Source organism: Podarcis filfolensis (assembly GCF_964270895.1).
Source record: "Podarcis filfolensis genome assembly, chromosome: 17".
Classification (NCBI taxonomy): Eukaryota; Metazoa; Chordata; class Lepidosauria; order Squamata; family Lacertidae; genus Podarcis; species Podarcis filfolensis.
The window spans coordinates 2,954,785-2,975,875 of NC_139621.1; the positions used below are offsets into that span (position 1 = coordinate 2,954,785).

General features: G+C 48.7%; 2 protein-coding genes across 7 annotated transcripts; one reads left to right on the forward strand and one right to left on the reverse strand.

The window, feature by feature from the left end:
- Positions 1-93: 93 nt before the first annotated feature.
- On the reverse strand, positions 94-12,424 carry LOC310752322 (ras-related protein Rab-7a-like). 6 transcript variants are annotated; one of them, XM_083592439.1, is made up of 6 exons: positions 12,357-12,424; positions 5,693-5,758; positions 3,518-3,644; positions 1,332-1,550; positions 650-832; positions 94-437 (listed from the first exon to the last, which is right to left on the reverse strand). In XM_083592439.1, exons 1-6 carry the CDS (start codon positions 12,359-12,361, stop codon positions 348-350), a joined length of 690 nt encoding a protein of 229 aa, XP_083448565.1. In that variant the 5' UTR covers positions 12,362-12,424; the 3' UTR covers positions 94-347. The 6 variants fall into 6 exon arrangements, with proteins under 6 accessions (XP_083448565.1, XP_083448569.1, XP_083448568.1 ...); XM_083592443.1 differs by having other exon boundaries at positions 650-775; positions 12,357-12,422; XM_083592442.1 differs by having other exon boundaries at positions 12,248-12,363.
- RENBP (renin binding protein) lies at positions 9,031-20,190 on the forward strand. Its single transcript, XM_083592402.1, has 10 exons — positions 9,031-9,692; positions 10,671-10,746; positions 11,384-11,459; positions 11,963-12,135; positions 13,093-13,317; positions 13,413-13,494; positions 15,496-15,671; positions 15,789-15,920; positions 16,248-16,335; positions 19,436-20,190. The coding sequence occupies exons 1-10, from the start codon at positions 9,592-9,594 to the stop codon at positions 19,522-19,524; spliced, it is 1,218 nt and encodes a 405-aa protein (XP_083448528.1). The 5' UTR covers positions 9,031-9,591; the 3' UTR covers positions 19,525-20,190.
- Positions 20,191-21,091: the final 901 nt, after the last annotated feature.

Here is a 21,091-nt window from a genome sequence, read left to right on the forward strand (position 1 = left end):
TAGGGCGTTTCTGGCTACCTTTTGGGAGAAGATCCCTCTTACCCTCGTGGGAGGGCTGGGACACAAGTGTTTTCACCATTGAAAAGCACAATATTGGCATTCAGCTTTATTTCCATGTGCTTGGGAAGAGTAGCCTGGGATATGATCCAGCTCTCCCAAGTGCTAGGCTGTGTCATCCAGAGAACAAAGGTCTGCCTTGGGATCCAGCTCCAGAAGCTGTGTGCTGCAGCCTTGCCAAATGTCCTTGGGGCTGTTCTGTGGGGTTGCACTTTCACCCTTCGGGATTGCAGAGCATGAAGAGCCCACCCCTTAGACAGAAGGAATCTCCCCATCTGTATTTGGTCAGATCAGCAGCTACACCTCTCTCTGGTTGCCCCTTCTGGTGGCCTGGTCTCCAGGTGAACTGAGTCCGGTTGTGGCTCTTCAGGTACCCTCCGCTGAGGTGAAACAAAAAGAAAAGTGGTGAGGGGGCAAGTGGTTGATGCAGATGGGCAGAGGGCATGAGATGCAGGCTGTTGGGAAGGACTTTGTCTTATAAGAAAGTTGAAAGCTGGGAGAGGTGTTTTTGTTTTTAGGGATAAAAGCAATCACAAAGGTATGTGGTCTGTCGGGGCCTTATAAGGGCAGGGCTGAAAATGAGGTTTCTTACATTCTTTAGTACGGCCCGTATGGCCCACTCAAACACCTCCTGCACGTTGGTGGCTTCCTTGGCGCTGGTTTCAAAGTATTTGGCTTCATGAAGCTTGCTCCACATTTCTGCTTCCTCAGAAGACACCTGGACAAAAACAGGGCTTGGGCATACTCTGCTCTCTTCCCAATTCCATCTGCAGCTCTTAATCAAAAAGCTTGTGGTCTTTTTAGTGTACATAATGAGAGCAAATCTTTAAGATAATATAATTCTTCCCCAGATACCAAATTCTACATCTCTGCTCGACAATTATGCCAAAGTCCTCTGGTGAAGCTGTTCATTAGGATACAATATTCCCTGAACTTTCTGTCCACTCCCCGTCTCCTTGAGTCGTTGCAAAGAGTTCTTACAGCCCCCTAACAGAACCCCTAAAGAGTTCTGACCCCTAACTACTCCAACCCAATATGTCTGAGAGCCATACAGGATGTGGACTTGTGCCCTGCGCATGGCTTCATATGGAGCCCTACCCAGTGGCAGACTTTGGGCTTTAAAATTTCAGCAGTGCACTGTGCAATGCCAAAATCTGGAGGGTGGGGGTGGCGCCTCTCGCCTTCCGCTGTTTGCTATTGTTGCAGGGCCCCCTTAGCTTGGCAGCCAGTGTGGGTGAACCAGTGGCACTCCCCTAAATCCACCTCTGCCCCACCTCACGGTTCTCCAGGTCCATCTTGTTCCCAATGACAGCAGTGGGGAAAGTGGGCTCTTCCTCTGGCTCAATCTGCAACAGGAGCTGCTTGTGCCACTTCTCCAGGGCTTGGAAAGAGCTGACGGATGTGACATCGAAGACGAGAAGGCAGCAGTCTGACCCCCGGTAGAGGGCAGTCCCCAGTGCTTGGAACCTTTCTGTACCAGCTGTGTCCCAAATCTAGGTGCAAGAAGGGATAGAAGCTGAGACCTTGATTTCAAGACATCCCTGGGTCCTTGGTGACTTGCCTCCATTAATCTTGGTTCTCACAAAGGTTAGCAAGCATAGGTTTTGTCGTCTGGGGGCATCAGGGGATACCATGCCAAATGATGGTGTGGACTAGAGTCTCTTGTTTCTTTATTCAATTGATGTTCTGGATTCTTCCACCATGTTTGACCAGGGTTGAGTGGCTGCCACAATTCTGCCAACAGCGAACTAATCTACACATCAGAATGTATATAATACCAAATGGCTATAAAGAGATGGAGAGCTGAAGGGGAGCAGCTTTCTTGAACCCCATCTCCCCAGCTACATTGCTGGGAGTGCAGAAGAATGATCCATACTTATACATTTCAGGTGCCAGCTGCCCATTGTGACTGGCACCCAGAAAACGAGTGCTGTGGTGTGCTGTTTTGCCATAAAAGTTGGCAATCTTGGATTAAACCAGCAGCCAGAAAAAGTACTGAATTAGATGGGGACTGCAGCCCTGTCATGTTGAATGTTGCTTCCTATGATTAGTGGAAACTGACAATTGTGCAAAATGAGAAACCACAGGAATATGCTTCCCACAAGCTGCTGAATTCAGCTTTGTCACAGAACTTGGGTCTGCGTGGTGCAGTACTGTACACGGACACGACTACTTTGCTATATGGGTTAGAAGCCTTTTCTCAAGCCAAATTGGCTGCTAGCATTGTAAAGGATCTTTGGGGTGGGGGGGGGCCTATCTTGGTACATGCACTTTGATCAGGAGTGTTTGCTGTAAAGGTGCCTTTTCTGCCATGCTCTTGATTTTTTTTTCTTTTGCTTTTTTGAATGGATGGTGTTTAATTTTGCCCTGTTGGTATGGCACTGGCCATCATTATTGTCTATGAATTGATAAAACTTTGCATGGAACAATTGATAACATGATCCCAAAGAATGATCTGAACACATGTGGTGTAAATTCTTCTCAGCTTGAGGCTAACCTGGTCTAGCTTTGTAAGTTTTTGCATAGATAGAAGATCACTTTGGAAGCCATATGGTAAGCTCCTTACAGGAAGGGCCAAGTGTAGGTGCGTTTCGTTGACCTTGCAGCCCAAGGGAGAATTGTGTTAGTTCATGAGAGTTGGGCCACTGCATATTTGGGACTGCAGCAATATTGGAATTTCAGTTTTTTAGTTGTGCATATTGCTTCTGTACAAATCGGGGAACAAGAAATGGAAATAAGAATTCAGCATTGTCATTAACATTAATTCTAGAAGGGAAAGGGTGTTTGCTTTAACTAAGAACTGATTTTTAGCAAATAGCTAGAGTCCACGTTGTAATATGCTCGTGGCACCGCCCCCCCCCCCCCCGGGGCATGTCTCATGGTGACAGGCTTTAGTCCACAAATGCCTGTATCTTATTGACTCTCTTAAGGCTGCCACAATAAAGCTAAAACAAGGCACTTGTAACGAAACATAGCAGATTTGGGGTGCTCATACTGAGGGGGCCAGAGGACCCCTTTTCTAGAACATTCTGTTCCATTTTCCTGTATTTTATTTGCCACCACAATTGTCACTGAGCACAATCGTCAATCCACTTGCCCATTTTAGATTCTCTTCCTTACACACAAACCTTTAAATATTTTCCTGAAATAGGTGCTTGTACAGAAATTGGATCCCTGCTACTGCTCCCTCCATCTTGTGCATGAAGGGTGCCATTCTGTCCACATAAGGCACATATAGGATAATTTTAGACCTGGCGTGGGGAACTTGTGGCCTCCAGGTGGTGTTAAGGCTCCCTCCAGTCTCAGCCAGCATGGCCAATGGCTTAGGGATTATGGGAGCTGGAAATGGAGTAGGTTGCTAAAATTGCCCTAGGCTGGAGCACAGGGTTTTTTTAATGGGTAACATGGGATGAGCTTACGGGGCGATCTTTGCCCAACAGTGAGCCTCTGCTGAGCCTACCTGCACGGTCAGTTTGCGTCCATCAATGTTTACTTCCTTGCTGAGGAAATCTGCTCCAATGGTGGCTCTGTAGCGACTGCTGAAGCGGTTGTTAACATACTGGTTCATCAGGGCAGATTTGCCCGCCCTGCGGGGAACGGAGAAGGGTTGACATTTTAAATTTGGAGGTCTAGTCGGTAACCTCCCCCCCACCCCGCCGCCTCATCAACCAGCACAGGGCTGCAGAGGTGGAGCTGATTCTCTGCTCCTGAACGGCCTCTTGCACACATGCACACAGCCTTGTGATAAAGCCTTTTTGGTGGCAGCAGTGGGGAATCCCACGGTAAGATGGCGAAGGCCTTTTGAGTAGCAGTCACTGGGGCACAGCAGCAGGACGGGAAGGTCTGGTGATTTGCTTGTCGCCTTCTGAGGAATATCTAGTTGGCTACTGTAGGAAACACGCTGCGTGAGGCTCAGTTGGCCTTTTGAGTACAAAGGTTTGAAAAAGGCATAAGGAATGCCTGATGCAACTCCAAAGGCAGAATAAGTCATCTTGGTAAAACATGCTTAAAATCAAACAATGGCAAAAGCATATCTTGCATCAAAATGCTTTGGCATTGCATGTACAAATTCTCCAGAAGCCTTTTCTGATGGTGCCCTTTTTTTACTTGGGTCACTTTTGTACAAAGCTTTGTGTTTGACTGATTTTTGTCTTAATCATTTCAAACAACTGACATGGTTTCAAAATGATACTCAGTGCTTTGCATGCACTGTGTCTGGCAGTGTTTGAGCCCTACTCTTCTTGTATGTTTTTCTTCACATTTGGTAGATAAAGGTTAAACCTAACTATTTTACTTTTTGGCATAAAAGGTAAATGAGAAATCTTAAATCCTCATTGCATTGGACAGTTGTATGCATTCATAATATCTTAAACACATACTAAGGCCCCTTTTGAGTTTAGATACAGATAATGGAAATAACCAAATTATTTTACTCAATACATAAAAACTACACTATGTTTAAATAATGGTTATAAAAAGTTGAAGGTGAGTGTTAATTATAATTATACAGTAAGGTTTATTACTACACTGCCATAAAGCTGTGGTTACTTAATAAATTAGTTGCAACAGCAGCTGCTACCAGGCTCTTCAGAGTCAGGTTGATGGGGGAAGGTTAAGCAAGCACATTTTTCTGAGTATTTTGATGTACAGGTGTTTTTGTTAACACTTGTGAAGTTATGCTAATTTTCCAAGCATGCTGGACTAGAGGGGAAGCTGAATAAAAATGCAGTAAGTTCTCATGTTCCATTTAGCTCCCCATGACTAGCAAATGCAGACTTGCAGCTTGACCCTGCACCTGTCTACTCAGAGGTAAATCCCACTGAGTTCAAGAGGGTTGTACTCCTGCAGTCTAAATTATGCAACATATTTAAAATGGCAAAATAATGTGAAGAGAACAAATCACAGTTGTGCATAAAACATACAGGCTGCAGGTTTTTCTTTTCTTAAAAAGCACCTTTTTATTGCATCGATGCTCTCCGGGTTCAGGCAATGGTAATACCACTGTGTCCATAGGATAATAGTCACTTGACTTGGCCTCTAGTTATTTGGTGTTGCCTCTTCCATCTGCTTTAATTCTGGGAACAAACAGCTGGTCTAATACAGCTGCGCCCCACAAAATTGTCCTGTTCTCAGCTGCCTGTGGTACACACGTGGTCCCACTTGCTGCAGGTACTTTAAAGGACTTTGAAGGAGGTGGGACAGGAGAGCGGCGTGCAGCGCGCCGGGATCTCGCTGCCCGTGCGAAGCAGAGACTTAGTAGGCGCTCGGGGAGCGAATCAAGAAGACTTCTTCAAGTGGGCGCCTCGCTTCCCAGCCTGGGCTACAGAGGATACCGCGAGGATGGTTGCGGAGGCAGCAGAGCCTCGCGGAAGTTTCTCCCCGCGCGCGTTGACCGGGCTGCACCGGACGGGCTGCACCTGCCCCTGCCCCTCGCGGCGCCGCCCCCTCCGCCCCGTCCACCTGCCGCCTTAACCCCTCGGCTGCCAAACGGGGACAGGATCCCCGGAAGCCTTCCTCTTCCCGCCAGCCGGGAGCCCCGACACCCGCTTAGCCGCCGGAGCCCGGCCGGGGGGCGAGGAGGGGCCAGCTCTCCCGGCGGGCCTGCCTTCCCCATCCAGGCGCCCCTTGTGCTTACCCGGAATTGCCGATCAGCAGGATCTTGAGGTGGGAACGTCTGAACATGGGGCGTCTGCGCCAGAACCTGCGGAGAGACGGGCGGGTGAGGGCGGCGGCGGCGGCGGAGCAGCAGCCCTACGGGAGCAGCTCTGGAGCGGGAGCCTCCGTCGAGACCCCCCCGCGGCCAGGCGTGTGGGGGTCCCCTGCTCAGTCCGCGGGGCGGGCGCCCGGACCTCGGCCCCGAAGCCCGGCCCCGGCCGTGCGCCCCCCCGAGCCACCTCGGCGCGGCACAGCCTCCCTCAAACTGCCTCCGAAGAAGGAAGGGCGCTGCTTGGGGCTCCTGGCAGCTGCTGGCTCTCGCCCTCCTGGCCGGCGCGCCTTCCTGCCGGGCTTCTCGGCGCCGGGGAGGAGGAAGGGCGCGGGGCTGCGCCTTCCGGCCACGCTTTCAGGTGAGGCCGGTGGGATCCGGCTTGTGCCCAGGCGAAGCAAGGATCGTGATGGAGAATCTCATGTCATAGTTAAGTCAATCTTAATGCTTATTAAGATCTACAGAAATAAACCATAGAAATCAGATCAGATTCACACACCTGTTCACAGGTGCTATTATCCTCACAACAGTTCTGCGGAGATTGGTGCTGGGCGCTTCCAGGAAACGTCGCCCTTGACCCTTAACCTAGTCTTGGAACCATGGGGGGGGGGGACGGGCATGCAGGGTCCGCATCGTGGGGCATCTGCTGAGGCCCACAGCCCTCCCTGCAGGGCCCTCCCACCCCACTGCAACCCCCTGCTTTGCTGCCCCTCTTTGCCACCCCTTCACCAGCAATCGGAGGGAGTGGCGGCCTGGCCCGGGTCCAGAAGGGAAGGCGAAGTGAGCAGGCGGCAGCTGCACAGGAGGGGGGAGAGGAAGCCCAAGGTGCACCCCCCCCGGCTGTGCTCATCCAAGCGGTGGGAGAAATAAAAGGCACCCTGCCCATGCTCAGATACAAGCACATACGGGTTTTAACAAACCATTCCGCGAGTGCTGTGAGCAGGTTCTGCTGCTGGCACAAACTAAGTCTTCTTCAGCCCTTAGCGAGTGCCTGCCAACTCTCTTGTTGGGCAGCCCTTTCCCTTCCTGTCTGATTCTGAAACTGCATTCGTATATTCCTTCATTTTCATTTCATATAATAAACCAAGCTTTGTTAATGTGTGTCTCAAGACTCTTAATGTACAGCTATTTGTTTGCCTCTAAAAAATATTGGGTTGCCCATCTGGCATTTAAGAGGTCTTTAGGATCGCCAGCTCAGGACAAAATTAAATATTAGGTGTCAGGAGTTTTATTTAAGCAGGGATAGAGGCAAACACATATTCGTAAATGGGTACACATTATAACTCTAGCAAAAGATTCTAAATCTTGGGGGGGGTATGAATACATGTGAGTGCTGGACATGCATGTGAATTCAGACATATACTGTAACACAGTCTGGAATGCCATATTAATACCTGTTTTTGATGTGTGAGGAATGCCTTGAGAAGCACTGACCCTGGAAACCTAGCTTGGCTCAGTTCTGGAACAATCCGAGGTTGCCCCACCCCCACCCCACAACCTTCTGCCAATGCTGTGTATTCTCCTCACTACTAGGTAGCTAAATGTGCTTCTGTACACCTGGAATGTGGGGAAAGGTTGAATCTTAGAAGAACAATATGTGCATTGTTATATAATTAAGGTTAAGTGTAGAAAGGCCATGGAGCTTTATAAAGCATTACATATGGGAAAACCCAGGGACCAGGCAGGCCCTGCCTCACAGAATTTGCAAACTACATTTTGATCGTAGGGGAGACCACAGAGGAACAGTTAAGGATGCTCTAACTACTTTCAATGTGTCCTACACACAAGAACTTCCCAGATAATTGTGCACCGTATTAGTTAGTGTGTGATGGTTATTTGGTGCTGTTTAAGGCACACAAATGTGTCTTGTGTGCACCATCATGTGTGACAAATGTGCATGGATCTATTTTGCCACATGTGCACATTCATCCAGTGAACGGGGCAGAGGATAGTGAGTGACCTCCCTTGCACCACAGCACGTGTACAAGCCTGCATGGGAACATAGATGGGGGGGGGGGGATATCTTGGTAGACCACCTGCCTTTCCTTGGATGTCCAAATGCAAAGGAAGTAGGGTGAACAGAAAGGAGGACCGCTATTCCTTCACCTTTAATTGTTGTGCAGGTAATTTCAGCCAGAGCAGCTTGTTGTGTAAGCTACATCTGCTGCATTTCCCTTTTCTGCACCACTGTTAAAAGAAGCTGGAGCCACAGGCACCGGTTCCACCCAACTTGGTGGGGGGCAGAGCAAGCACATGACATCATGTGCACAACATGCACATGTGATGTCACACAACGGGAGGAGGCCACAAGGCCCAGTGCAGCTACAGACAGGCTGGGTGAGGCCCTTCGTAGGCCACAGAATATTGAGAGTCTGGCCCCTCTGAAAATTTGGGGGGAGGGCTTCAGCCCCCCCAGATGGTGCCCCTGGCAGGAACCCAGTCCTCTTTTTACACGGCCTCCTCATGGGAAGACAAGCCTCTTGCATCTTTAAAAGTTGCATAAAAGAAGGGGGGGCCTGGTGGGGCAGTTTGTCCTGCTGCGGGGCTGAGAAAAGCTCAGTCTGCATTCTTTTTATTTGCACAATTGCCTTACCTGACACATGTCCAATAGACCACTTTTATTTGTAGAACTGGCACTGTGGCAGGTGCTACATAATACTCATTCCACAGTTGAAAGAAAAATCAGTATTTTAGTGCGGCAGCAACTACACTTTGGAACTCCCTGCCTGTTGCCTATTGATAACAGGCAGCCGCCTTTACTGCACTTTTTTCAGTACCTGCTAAAAACATTTTTGCTTTGGGAAAGCCTATCTAGACATGTAGAAGTTACATGTTTTGATATTTTGTTGCTGATAATTTTAATCACCTGCTTATCCTTCTTTGTTTTTATTGATACTTTTAATGTTTTTAAAACTGCTTAGAGGTTTGACTGCAATCAAGTGTTATATAAATGCTGTTAAGTAAAATAACAGCAACTAAATTCCTGCTTTCAGCTAAGTGTTAAAGACACGCGAGGCCTCCTTCGCATGGAGTCGCCCCCCAGCTCCGAAACGTGGCTCTGAAGTAAGTAGGAGAGAGCAGGGGGTCCCTCCCCACCTCCCCCAGATTGGCAGCAAGATTATTTGGATGCCTCGGCACCTTGCTGTGGTATATATTTGAAACGAGCCATGTGGTCCTAGAGGGAAAGCACACGCACCGCCCTCTCTCTCCAGAGCTCACCTGGGACGGGGGCGGCAGCTGATGGGTTTTGCTGCCAAGGGGGATTCCTCCCCTGACGTACGAGCGGGGCATCCTAATAGCGGTGACATCACGCAGCCGCCTTTGGGGTCGTCCCTGCTCCCCGTCGCCCCTCGGCCCTTCCGCTCAGCAGTCCCTCAGGAGGCAGCGGGGAGCCACCCGAGTCAGGAAGGCTTCCTGGGAGCGTTTAAATGCTTTGTGCCTCATTGCTGCCCTTTTCTTGTCACGATCACTGTTCTGGGATTCCTGCTGCCGATCTCTGGGCCGGATCACGGCAGATGTAGGGTTAACAAATGGAAACAGAGGAAAAGGAACAAATCAGGGTCTTCGCCCCCCCACGTGGGGAAAGGGTGGGGCTAGTGTCAGGTGACTTGGGCAAATCATATGACCAGCAGTTCCCTACTTTGTAAATTTTTAAGTTTTGGGGGGTGGGCGTTGTACGTGGTTTTATGCTAGTTTCCCGCGGACAGCGGCAGCGCGTTTCGGGACTCTCCCCTCCCCTCTCGGGGTCGGATCCTGGGACGGGCTGACTCTGCTGATCCAGAAACACCTTCGCGCCCCTACAGGGATCGCCGCTGGAGGAAGCAGCGAGGATGGAGTTGGCGTCGCTCTTGAGCTGGCATGGACGCATCTCCCGAGAGCTGGACGCCGTGGTGGATTTCTGGCTTCAGCATTCGCACGACGAGGAATACGGGTGATGGATCGCTGCCTGTCTATTCATCTAGGCCCCCCCCCCGTCGCCCCAGGGCCAGCCAGCGTGGGTTGTGGCTGAGGGGGCATTTGAACACGGCTCTCCCGCAGTCCAGTCCTGTACCTACCACACTGACTCCCTCTCACGACATGGGGGGGAGGTTATGTTTATAGTGATGCTATACAGGCCATTAAGGAAATCGACCCAAATGGGGAGGGGGAAGAGGGTATGTGAAACAGGGGAGCCCTTCCCAGAAAGGGGGGGGGGGTGGAACATACCACTGAGATGCGAGGAGATACTTCCCCTTCCCTCCCCTCACGTGGCCTGAGGCAGACAAATCTACCCTCTAATGCAGGGGGGAAGGGACCTCTGACTTGGCAACCCTTTTCATTTAGCCCACTATTTTCGGGAGGCTGTGCCCACCTGACTCACACGTGACGTCATGCATGACTTGAAAGCAACCACCCGGAGCTTAGGGCTCCCTGTTGCTCCTTGGACCAGCATGGATGACATTCCACTGGGAAATTCTCCTCTGCAAGCTTCATGGAAACAAATGTGAGCTGTGGGCAAGATGCTGCTGTCCCCAGATATGCTCTCCTTCCATTTCTGTGGGCTTGCGGAGAAGAATGTCCTGGCAGATGGTGCTCTGTGAAGCAGATCTGCCTGCCCTCTTAAAGGCATTCCACGTTTTCTGCGCCTGCTTTAGCTCTAACTCCTGACGCTGCCAGAGGCAGCTTCCTGTCTTACTTCTCGCAGGCCAGGGCTGGGGGAATCTCCAAAACTCCTTGGACTCCAACTCCCACCCCCCCCCCCGGCCATTTGCTGTGCTGGCTGAGGGGCTATGGGGAGCCCCACTCAGCCACGCCCCACGACAAGTTCCTCTTTAGTCAGTAGTTCTCTGCCCGGCCTGCTTTCATCCTTTCCTCTAGGAAATTGTGCCCCCCCTCCTGGTTCTCACCCCTGCCTCTTCTTTCTCTCTAGGGGGTTCTTTACATGTCTGGGCCAGGATGGGAAAGTTTATGATGACTTGAAATATGTTTGGCTGCAAGGCCGGCAGGTAGGGGTCCTCAGGGGCTGTGGATTTTGGAAATTTTTTTAGATTTTCTGTTGGGATCACCTTTGTGTGGTTGGGGCTGGGGTGGGAAATGAGGCTGGGGAGGGCCAGCTTCTCTGAAGCCAGCCAAGGCTTGATTGGAACCTGGCTTGCCTGGAGTTGGCCTCAGAATCTGGTTTCAGTGCTGGCCTTAAAGCTTGGAATGAACAGGTAAAGCAAATTTAATAAATAAATGGCACAAGTCTCTCTGAGCATGTGCAGAATGCCTCAACACTGCAGCTCCCCCATCAGTCCCCCATATTGGGAACGTTTTTGCACGAGGAATTTCCAAGCCAGCCTGAGGTCCAGCACCTGTCTCCTTAAGAACAGGCCAGGCCTGCGCATCACTGTGGAGAGCCACGCTCACAGCTCATACCCTGAATGGCAGGCATCAGTGCCGGGGCTTAAGCCAAGGAAAGGAAAGGTGTGGCCCTCCAGGAACGGATGGAGTCCAATTCCCATCATCCCTGACCACTGACCTTGCTGGCTGGGGCTGATGAGTGCTGGAGTGAGCAAGTGTCCTCATCCCTGGCTGAGCCAAGGCAGATGTCTGCCATGAGACTAGAGGGCCCAGGTTACCTCTCCATCCCTTCCCAAACAGGTGTGGATGTACAGTCGGCTGTATCGAAAAGTACCAAGATTCCGGCGCCCTGAACTCCTGCAGGCAGCCCGAGCAGGTAACTTCTTCCACCTTGTGTACAGAAGGGATGGGATTTGGGAATGAAGGCAAAGAAGGGATAATATTGGGTGGGCAGACAGAGGTCTGTGGTGTGTGGACTGGGGCAGGGAATTGAGATGAGGGCTGAGAGACTCTTGAAAGTTCTGATACTTTGGAATGGTGGTGGGATTATAGGGGTTGTCCCCCCACAATTAATCATCATCACAATCTAATCAGTTAGCCTTTTCTGTTAACTGAGTACTCCTTGTATGGTAAGCCATTCCGCCCCCCAAGAGTGAGCCTGAGGCAGAGAGATTTTGCCTAAGGCCACCTACTGCGCCTGTGGGAGAGGGGCAATTTGTACTGGGGCTTCCCAATTCATAGCTCAATCCCTGCTTGTGATCAGTTGGAGAAAGTGTAAAAAGTTGGTGGGGGGTCTTGGCCCAAGTGCTCTGGGTATTTGGTTGCCAGTAGCAGAGAGGGGCAGAGCTGCCTTCCTCCAAATCTATTTCTTTCTCTGAGGTGGGGAGTTCCTGTTAGAGCATGCGCGAGTGGCCCCACCATCACAGAAGTGTGCCTTTGTCCTGACTCGTGATGGGCGCCCTGTGAAAATCCAGCGCACCATTTTCAGCGAGTGCTTCTATGTCCTTGGGCTGGATGAACTTGGACGAGCAACTGGGGAACCTCGTTACCAGGTGAGGTCAGGAGAGCTGGATACAGATGTCCTGATTGCCTGCCTGCCTCCTTATATGAACAGTGGGCATCTAAACCTGTTTATCCTCCTTCTCTTCTCCCTCTGATTATTACCTCAGCAAAAATACCCTTTCCCCAAAGCTATGGTACAGCTCCTAGCACATGGCTGATAAAACCGCAGCTGTAGGGTTGGGCCCAGAGTGGAGAGACCAGCTCATTTTACCTCATGGTGCTGCGGTTGAGGCACGTCTTCCTGTCTCTATGGATACTGGAGTTCCGTTGATAGAACTAGAAGAAGAATAGCCATCATCTACATAGAGGAAGAGGCTGGTCAGCTGGTTGAGTCTGCTCTTGTGTAGGGTTAACCCTTGTCCAAAGTACTGGTCCATGGGAGGTGCTGTGAACCTCTGCTCCCCCAGGAGGCAGTGATGGCCACCAACTTAGATGGCTTTAAAAGAGGATTAGACAAATTCTTGGAGGAGGCGAGGGCTATCATTGCTCACTAACCATGATGGCTCTGCTCTGCCTCCGTAGAAGAGCGCTTAAGAACGGAAGAGGAGCCCTTCTGGATCAGACCAAAGGCCTACTTCATCCTTATCCTCTTTCCCACACTAGCCAACCAGATGCCTTCAAGCAACACATGAGAGCGACCCTTTTCTCTTGGGTAGTGGAACTCTACTATAACGCATATCTCTGTTGGTTGGAGGAGTGCTGAGTGGTTGGTTGTTGGTCATCTCTCTGGCTTCTTCACTTGCTCTCTCTCACCCTCCCTGCCGATCAGCCGTGATGAAGCCTGAGCAGTGAGCAAATGAGTTTGGCCAAGGCCTGCTGAGTCCCTTGGAGAAGAGGGAAACCTGACTCCAGGCATGGATGTTGTGGGAGTGAGACCAGCCCTAGCCTTAGGTTTCCACTTGGCTAATGGGTATTTTCGTAGATTGTAACGATGTTCCTGTTGGCAGAGGGAAGCCCTGGCAATGATGGAGGCCATTGTGCACTGGGTGAGGGAGGATCCCTCTGAGCTGGGACGCCCACTGCTGGCGGGGGCAAGCCCACATGACTCCATGGCTGTTCCCATGATGCTCCTCAACCTGGTGGATCAGCTGTCAGAAGGAGATGCAGAGGCTGCAAGCCGGTTCAGTGAGCTGGGAGGCTGGTCTGCTCAGCGAATCCTCATGCACGTGCAGGTAAAGGGGTGGGAATGGTCGGCCCCCCCTGCCCCTTAGTTTTGCTTTTGTCTTCGTTTGGTATGTTTTAGAATAGAATTCTTATTTCGCTACAGAGGGATGGTGCTGCTGTGTTGGAGAACGTTTCTGAAGAGGGTGAGGAGTTGCCAGGGTGTTTGGGAAGACAACAGAATCCTGGTAAGAAGAGACCAAGAGCCAGGATGCTTTGGGAGTCAAGTGCAGCAGCGTATATTTTGCTGAGGAATTTCATGTTAGCCAGAACCCCAGGAATCTAGATTTTTAGCAAACAAATTTCTAGCCTGTTTAGCAGTAGAGCAAAGTTTGAAAATATCTCTGTCAGACCCACAGGTTAGGGTCCTGAATGAAGAGTTGGGCTGGTGTATACATTGCACTCCATTGCTGGGAGATTTGTAGCTCTCCAGATGTTGGATATCAACTCCCATCAGCCCCAGCCAGCAGGGCCAACAGTCAGGAACGATGGGAACTGTACTCCCAGCAGCACCTCAAGGTCCACACATTCTCCAGCCCTGTATTGCACAGGATCAGGTGGTGGAACTCTGCACTGCACCACTGTAGATTGCAGGGGCCATATTTTTAATGTAACTAGTCATGGGCTTAGCCAAGAGGGGACAGGGAGGGGCAGCTGCCCCCAAAATCAATAAAAATCAATAAAACTACATAGCTAACTGAGGTTCTGCCCCCCCCAAACAAAAATCCTGGCTATGCCCAACTAGTTCAGATTTTGCCAGCCTGGTATGTCCTGCCCCCACCATAAGACATAGGGGCCGAGGCGATTTTGACATCCCCCCAATGTCAGCCCCCTCAATTTTCAGAGGATGTTTTGCTCTGCCCCCTGGTTCTTGCAATGTTGCACAACGTTGCATCAGGTCCCCTCAATCCTCTGGAGAAGCCGGCGCCTCTGCACCAGAATGTTTTGGACTACAATTTCCATCAGCCCCAACCAGTATGGTTTTGCTGGCTGGGGCTGGGGCTGGGGGGGTGTTGGATATTCCAAAGTATTTGGAGGTTGCCAGGTTGGTGGGGGTTGGCACGTCAGGGCTACTGTTAGCCGTGCTCACTTGCTACGTGCAGGGAGTCTTTACATGGAGCCTTCAAAAGTACTACACCGTTCTCTGCAGTCTGAAGTGGTGCAGCCTAGATAGCTACCCTCTCATACTGCAAAGATTGGCACCTAGACCCTGGCACATATCCTTACTAGCATCCCTGCCTCCACAGCCCCCTTGCCCCTTGTGACAGTCTTCTTTCTCCCATCCCCAATTTATGCAAGAGAGAGAGAGGCTGCTCAGCTGGGAAGCAGGAACAGTTTCACAGAGTCCCCATCCTGCCACCAGCAGGTGCAAGCCAGTGGCGTGTAGGGGGCTCCATAAAACTGCCTGGCTGAGCAATGGCAGATGTATGCTTCTCAACCAAGCAGTTTAAAGAAGTGAAGGGAGGAACAAGCTGTATTGGCCCCTCTCCGATGCAGCATGTTTCTCCCTCTGCGCCGGTTTGAGGGCAAAGTGGGATGGCAGCTTCACTCAGCAGGATATCGCTGGTGAAACTGCCGCTGCCCCTGAGTCCCTCTGCCTCCAGTGCCCGGCTGCAGCTTGTTTCTCCCTTGGCGCGCTGGGCACTGGTGGCTAAGGAACTGAGGAGGAGGCTGTTTCACCTGTAATATACCACTGAGTGAAGCTGCCATTGCTGTCTGCCCCTCATACCGGTCCTGGGCGATGTATTGATGCATCACCCAGGCCTACTGGAGATGGAGAGGAAAGGTGTATCAAAAGGAAAATGAATTGATAATGATTTTTATATATTAGTAACTTTGTATTACTGTAACATTTCTGTATGTGTGTTTTTGTAATATTTTGTGTATGTTGTCTGTTGTTATGTCAAATTTCTGTCTACTTATTAGAGATATTTTATATATATTAAGTGATATAGAAATAAAATAACCAATCTGCCTTGGGATGGGGTGGGAGCCATTTTTTCCTGTCAAGGGCTGCATTTCCTCAGCATTCTCTGCCGGGAGCTGTGTGCCAGTGCTGAGTGGATGGATCACCCTCCCTCCTTCCCTCCCTCCGCCCCCTGCATGGAATTAGTCTGAGGGCAGTAGGTTGCCTGCCCCAGAACTCTGAGCCAGCACTGGGGTGTTTCTTCTCCATTTTTGTTTCTAAGGCCATGCGATTGAAGCAGGCTGGTTCCTGCTCCGCTACGCGCAGCGCCAGCAGGACTCGGACCTCGTGGCCCAGGCTGTGGAGAAGTTCATGAAGGAGCCATTCCGTCTGGGCTGGGACCCTGAACATGGTGGACTCTTTGCCTTCCAGGATGTGGATGGCCTCTGCCCAACGCAGGTACAGAAGCTTGGACCCTAAAGCCTACATTCACCATGCATTTGACAACTGCCCTCCTCCTGGGATCTCTTGGGTTGTTCCCTCCCACCCCCCAACTTTCCCCTCTTTCTTCTTCAGTTAGAGTGGAAAATGAAGCTTTGGTGGCCACACACAGAAGCCATGATTGCATTTCTGATGGGCTTTGCTGAGACTCGAGACCAAGAGCTCCTGGAACGCTTTGTCCAAGTGGCTAAATATGCCTTTGCCAAGGTAAGCTTGAAGGCTGGCCATGGAGGGCAGGGGGTGCCATTAAGTTAGAAGAGAGGTGGTGAGATGAGGTTTGAAGAAAGTGCATTTCCTGGTCAAAGGCTCTGGGGGCTGGGAAAGAAGCGGTGCCCGAGACCTTGCAGAGCGGGGTGCTGCTTGGGTGCAGCCTAAGGCAGCTTCCACTGGTCAATATGGTGACCGTCAGCTTCCTAACCTATGGGAGTGGCACCAGGAACCTAAAACCCCTCCATAGCTCACATCTCACACTGTAGATCGTCTTATAATCTGATATGCATATTGTTTCACCATCTTTGCTTGTTCTTCTCTTAGTTCAGTGACCCACAGGCAGGTGAATGGTTTGGCTATCTGAGCCAGGAGGGCAAGGTGGCTCTCACAATCAAAGGAGGGCCATTCAAAGGTAAAGAGGCTGTGTGGTGGCTTAATTGTGACGGTTGGGGAGGGGGGGCAGTAATAAGATTTAATCTGAGCAAGAATGTCAGCAAGGCACACCTGCAAGGCCTTTTTCCAGTACTGAAGCTCAGTGGTAGAATGCAGAGCGCAGTGTAACAAGAGTGGCTCTAGAATGTGTGTTCACTTTGCTACTGATAACCAGCACCCACTCACAGCTACCTAGAATTAGCAGTGCGGGCAGAAAGAGACAGCAGCATATACCTGCCTCAAGTAAATGCTCTCTTGGGATCACCTGCTGCTTTTGGAATAAAATGACATGCTTCCCCTATGACCAGTCTGCCCTTATGCATCCATAGGGCTTTGAGGGGGAAACTACTACTGCCCTGTTTGAAGTGTTAATGCTTCTATAGCACTATCAGCATGCAAAACTTGTCAAGGACATTGAGGGAGAATTGCAATATCCCCATTAGGACTGCAACTTTTTCAGGTTTTACAACTATTACTCTTGTTTTCATAGGCAACCAACGTGCTCTTGATTTAAGTGCTATTTGTTTATAACACATCTAGATTATTTATGAAAGCTAAAGATAGCAGGCCCCATGGCTCAACTCCTCACACAGGAAGGAATGCCTCTTTTTTAATTAACTTATTTATTGATATTTGTTAATAGATACTACAAAAACACATACCCATTACAAAGTACATTTTATAATATACTAAGACAGCTACTTAGTCTAAAAAAGAACGAAGTCAGAAAGGAGAGACCTGAAAAACGAAAAAGGGAGAGAAAAGGGGAAGAAAGGAAAAACTACAGAACTATAGAAAAGAGTAAGAGGACTTCTGTCTCTCTGTCCTGCAGCTATATATAATATTTATTCCTTAAAATCCAACCATCCTATCTTCTATATACCAGTATTTTTTCAGTCTTCAGATTCTGACAAGTTCATTTTCTCTTTCATGCAAAAAGTCCTTAAGAAATTTCCAATCCTTAACAAATGTAATGATTTTTCTCTAATTAAAACATGTTAACTTTGCCATCTCAGCCAGATCCAATAATTTCATCAGCCATTCTTCTATAGTGGGTAGGACTATCTTTTCATCTTTGTGCATATAGCAGTCTTGTTGCTGTAGTCATATATTGGAGTAATCAGGAATAAAGTTAAGGAACTACTGGTGGAATTTCTGGAAAAGGAGGCTAGAAATATGGAAGCAGAATTGGATAAAATTTATAGAATCAACACACTACGAAAAAATAAACTTCCAAGAGATGTCTTGGTCCAATTTGTTAGGATAAAAAACACCTAGAGACGATACAGATTTGACTGTGCTGAAAGAAATTCCGTCTAAGATACTACATAAAAGAAAAGAATACAGCTTAACAGATAAACTTAAACAGAAAAGAATCCAATTTAGATAGGATGCAGCAGAAGGATTCTGACTTAATACAGTACAGAGAGCAAGAGAATTTGTGGAGAGATTTAAATTTGATATTAAAGATATGCAAATGGAGGAGACTTAAGATGCAGCAATGGGAGCATCAAGTATAGAGGTGACAAATTAACTTGACTGACTATGGATTACAAAATTTTAACATGGAATATAAATGGGGCAAATGCTTCACAAAAGAGGAAAAAGGTATTTTATCACTTGAATATAGTGAAATTAGATTTAAGATGTTCACAAAAAACACTTATTAGGAAAAAGGACACAAAATATTTGATTCAAAAGAAATTAGGGGAAGAATGTATTTCTGCAGGAACAAAGAAAAGAAATGGAGTTATATTGTGTATATACATTCCCAATTTTGTCCAAAATTGATTCTTTTGGATGAACAAGGTAGATTTATTGGGGTGGAAATTAACATTTGTGGAAAAATGATTTTGGATCTAGGTATATATGCTCCAAATGATAACAAATCAGCTTTTTATAAAGGATTCATGGATAGACTGAGGGATTATGCATATGAAAACTGGTGCCTTATGGCAGATTAGAATGCTCCCCCCACCACAGACAAGGCAGGAGTCAGAGAAATGTATTTTGCAGCCTGTTGTCTAATGTGGATAAAGGAGTGGTTGACATGGAGAAGGGAGAGGACTTTAGAAATAGGACATGACCTAAGGTTTGGATGGCATGGATATCTGTGATATAATAAAGTTAAAGTTAATGTAGATTTTAAAAATCACTGTATTTGAACTGCCATATTAAGAATTTGGAATAAATGCAAACCTAGGTTGCACCAAAAGACACCTGTATGGATTTCACCACAAGAAGTTTTTCACAGAAAAGAGATGACAGGCAAAGGGAAATGGATAACATACCACAAAATAATGGAAACACCTCAGTGAGATGGGGGAGCCTCTTGAAGCAAAGCAAGTATGCTTCCCCCAAAAAACTATTTGTGTTGTTCATGCACAAATTATGCAATCCTAACCATGTCTACGCAGAAATAGCTTATATTGAGTTCAGTGGTGCTTACTCCCAGGTCAATAGGGTTAGGCTTGCATCTTAAGATTTGCCACACTGGAATCCTCTTAGCCTTGGTGGTATTTTTTCTGATCTGTAATATGCATTCTGCTAGCTAAACTTCCATTGTTGTGATTTTTTAGTAACCTGCAGGCATTCTGGAGAGATTAGACCAGCCTTCCTCAGCCTTGGCCCTCCAGGTGTTTTTGGCCTACAACTCCCACGATCCCTAGCTAGCAGGACCAATGGTCAGGGATGCTGGGAATTGTAGTCTCAAAACATCTGGAGGGCCAAGGTTGAGGAAGCCTGGATTAGACAAATGACTGCTTGACTTCCTTTTCAACCTTCTTTTTACCATTTCCCTCATTTTTATGAAGTTTCTCCACAGCTGTTCAAATGAGCCAAGAGCTGCCCCTGATGGTTCCAAATCTACTTCCTGTTTGGGTTGCTTCTGCCACTAAACCTTGCTGGCTCACTTGCTTAAGACACATGACTTGCAATACTTTAATGCCCCCACACCAAGCTGTGGTTAGGGAAATGCAGTAAAAGAGGGTGTTTGGGAGACAGGATCCCTGTCTTGTTTCATTTATTTAAAGCATTTTTATCCTGCCCCCTTACATTCCTCCCCATCTCTATCTTTGCAGGCTGTTTCCATGTCCCCCGTGCGCTCTATATCTGTGAAGAAATTCTGGAATCGCTCATAAGGGAAACTCAGTTGACCAGCCAGGGATGAAACACTCCACTAACTCTTGTATTAAATGAAGGGATGGGTGTTCTCTACTTTCTGCCTGGGATAAATCTTAATTCCAGCCACATTCTTCTTCAACCATGGTAGAAACTAAAGAACCCCTTTTCAGCCACTTCTCACTCCCAGTTCCAGTGGCTGTTTTACACTCCTGGCCAGCCTTGATTTTGCAGAACTCCATCATGAACAAACTTGCTATGGGTCCCAGGCTGTGCTCTCTTACAGGAGGAGATAACCGCTGGTCACATCCAGACCATACCTTTAAAACATTATGAAGCACTCTTATACCACTTTAACAGTCAGGTTTTCCCCAAACAATCCTGGGAACTGTAGTTTGTGTGATGACCCAACAAACCTATAATTCCTAGCACTGTTGACAAACCATAGTTCCCAGGATTCTCCATGACTGTTATAGTAGTATAAGAGTGCTTTAAATGTATACTGTGAATGTGACAATATTTTGGCTCTTAACCGTTTTCATGGTGGGAGAACTTTGGGGTTGTTTTTTCAAAAAAATGCTTTCATTCTCTTCCTGGTTAGGGAGCCTTTGCCATTTCCTTGCCTGATGTTCACCACTTGCCTTTTCTTCTTTGAGGGTCCAAATGAATCTCTGCAATTGAGAAACAATAAAAAAGATACACACTGAATGGAAAACGGGAGTGTGTTGGGTCTTACCCTGTTGTGCTTTTTTCCTATTCATGGGGAGAGACACTACTGGGGGATGGAGCTTGAGGGTCTGCCAGAGGCCTAGTTTCACTGAAGTGACTGGGCTATATACCATATCTGACTGAGGGGGGGGCCTCACAAAAATTGCCTCTCGACATATAACCTAAGCATGTTGGAGTGACAGGTTCTATCCTAGCCTTCTCCCTGACATGCCCGTTTTCTGTGTGAAGTGATTTATTTGTTTTTAATGGGGTATTCTGTCATGTGAAGCCCAACCTACAGCCTAGACTCAGAAGAAGTTCTAAAGAGACAGAGAGAGCAATCCTCTTCAGGGAGTCGCAGGGGCTACTTGGATGGGTGCAGTGGCGGGGGAGCATGCCACATTCTATATTCTCCCAGTGCAGAAGGGGCCTTGGCCAGGTGGAAGAGCTCAGGTTTCACATGCAGGAGCCTCCCAGGTTTAAATTCCAGGATCACGTCCTCCCACTTAGGTATGTCTGGGAGGACTCTGTCCCAGTTTCTGCCAAACTGGCAGTTCGAAAGCATACCAGTGCAAGTAGATGAATAGGTACTGCTGCGGCGGGAAGGTAAACTGTGTTTCTGTGTGCTGGTCACATGACACAGAAAGGTATCTGTGAACAAGCGCCGGTTCCCTTGGCCTAAAGCAAGATGAGTGCCACACCCCATAGTCGCCTTTGGTTGGACTTAACTGTCCAGGGGTCCTTTATCTTTATGTCTGGGAGGGCCCGCAGGTCCACCTGTGAGAGTGTCGCTGAGGAGTGCAGCAGCAGTAGCCAATAGGCTCTGGTGCGTACCAACCATCCCTTTGGGGCCATGATGCAATGGCACCCCCTTACTACTCTGCCTGATAGACCAACCCAGCGAAGGT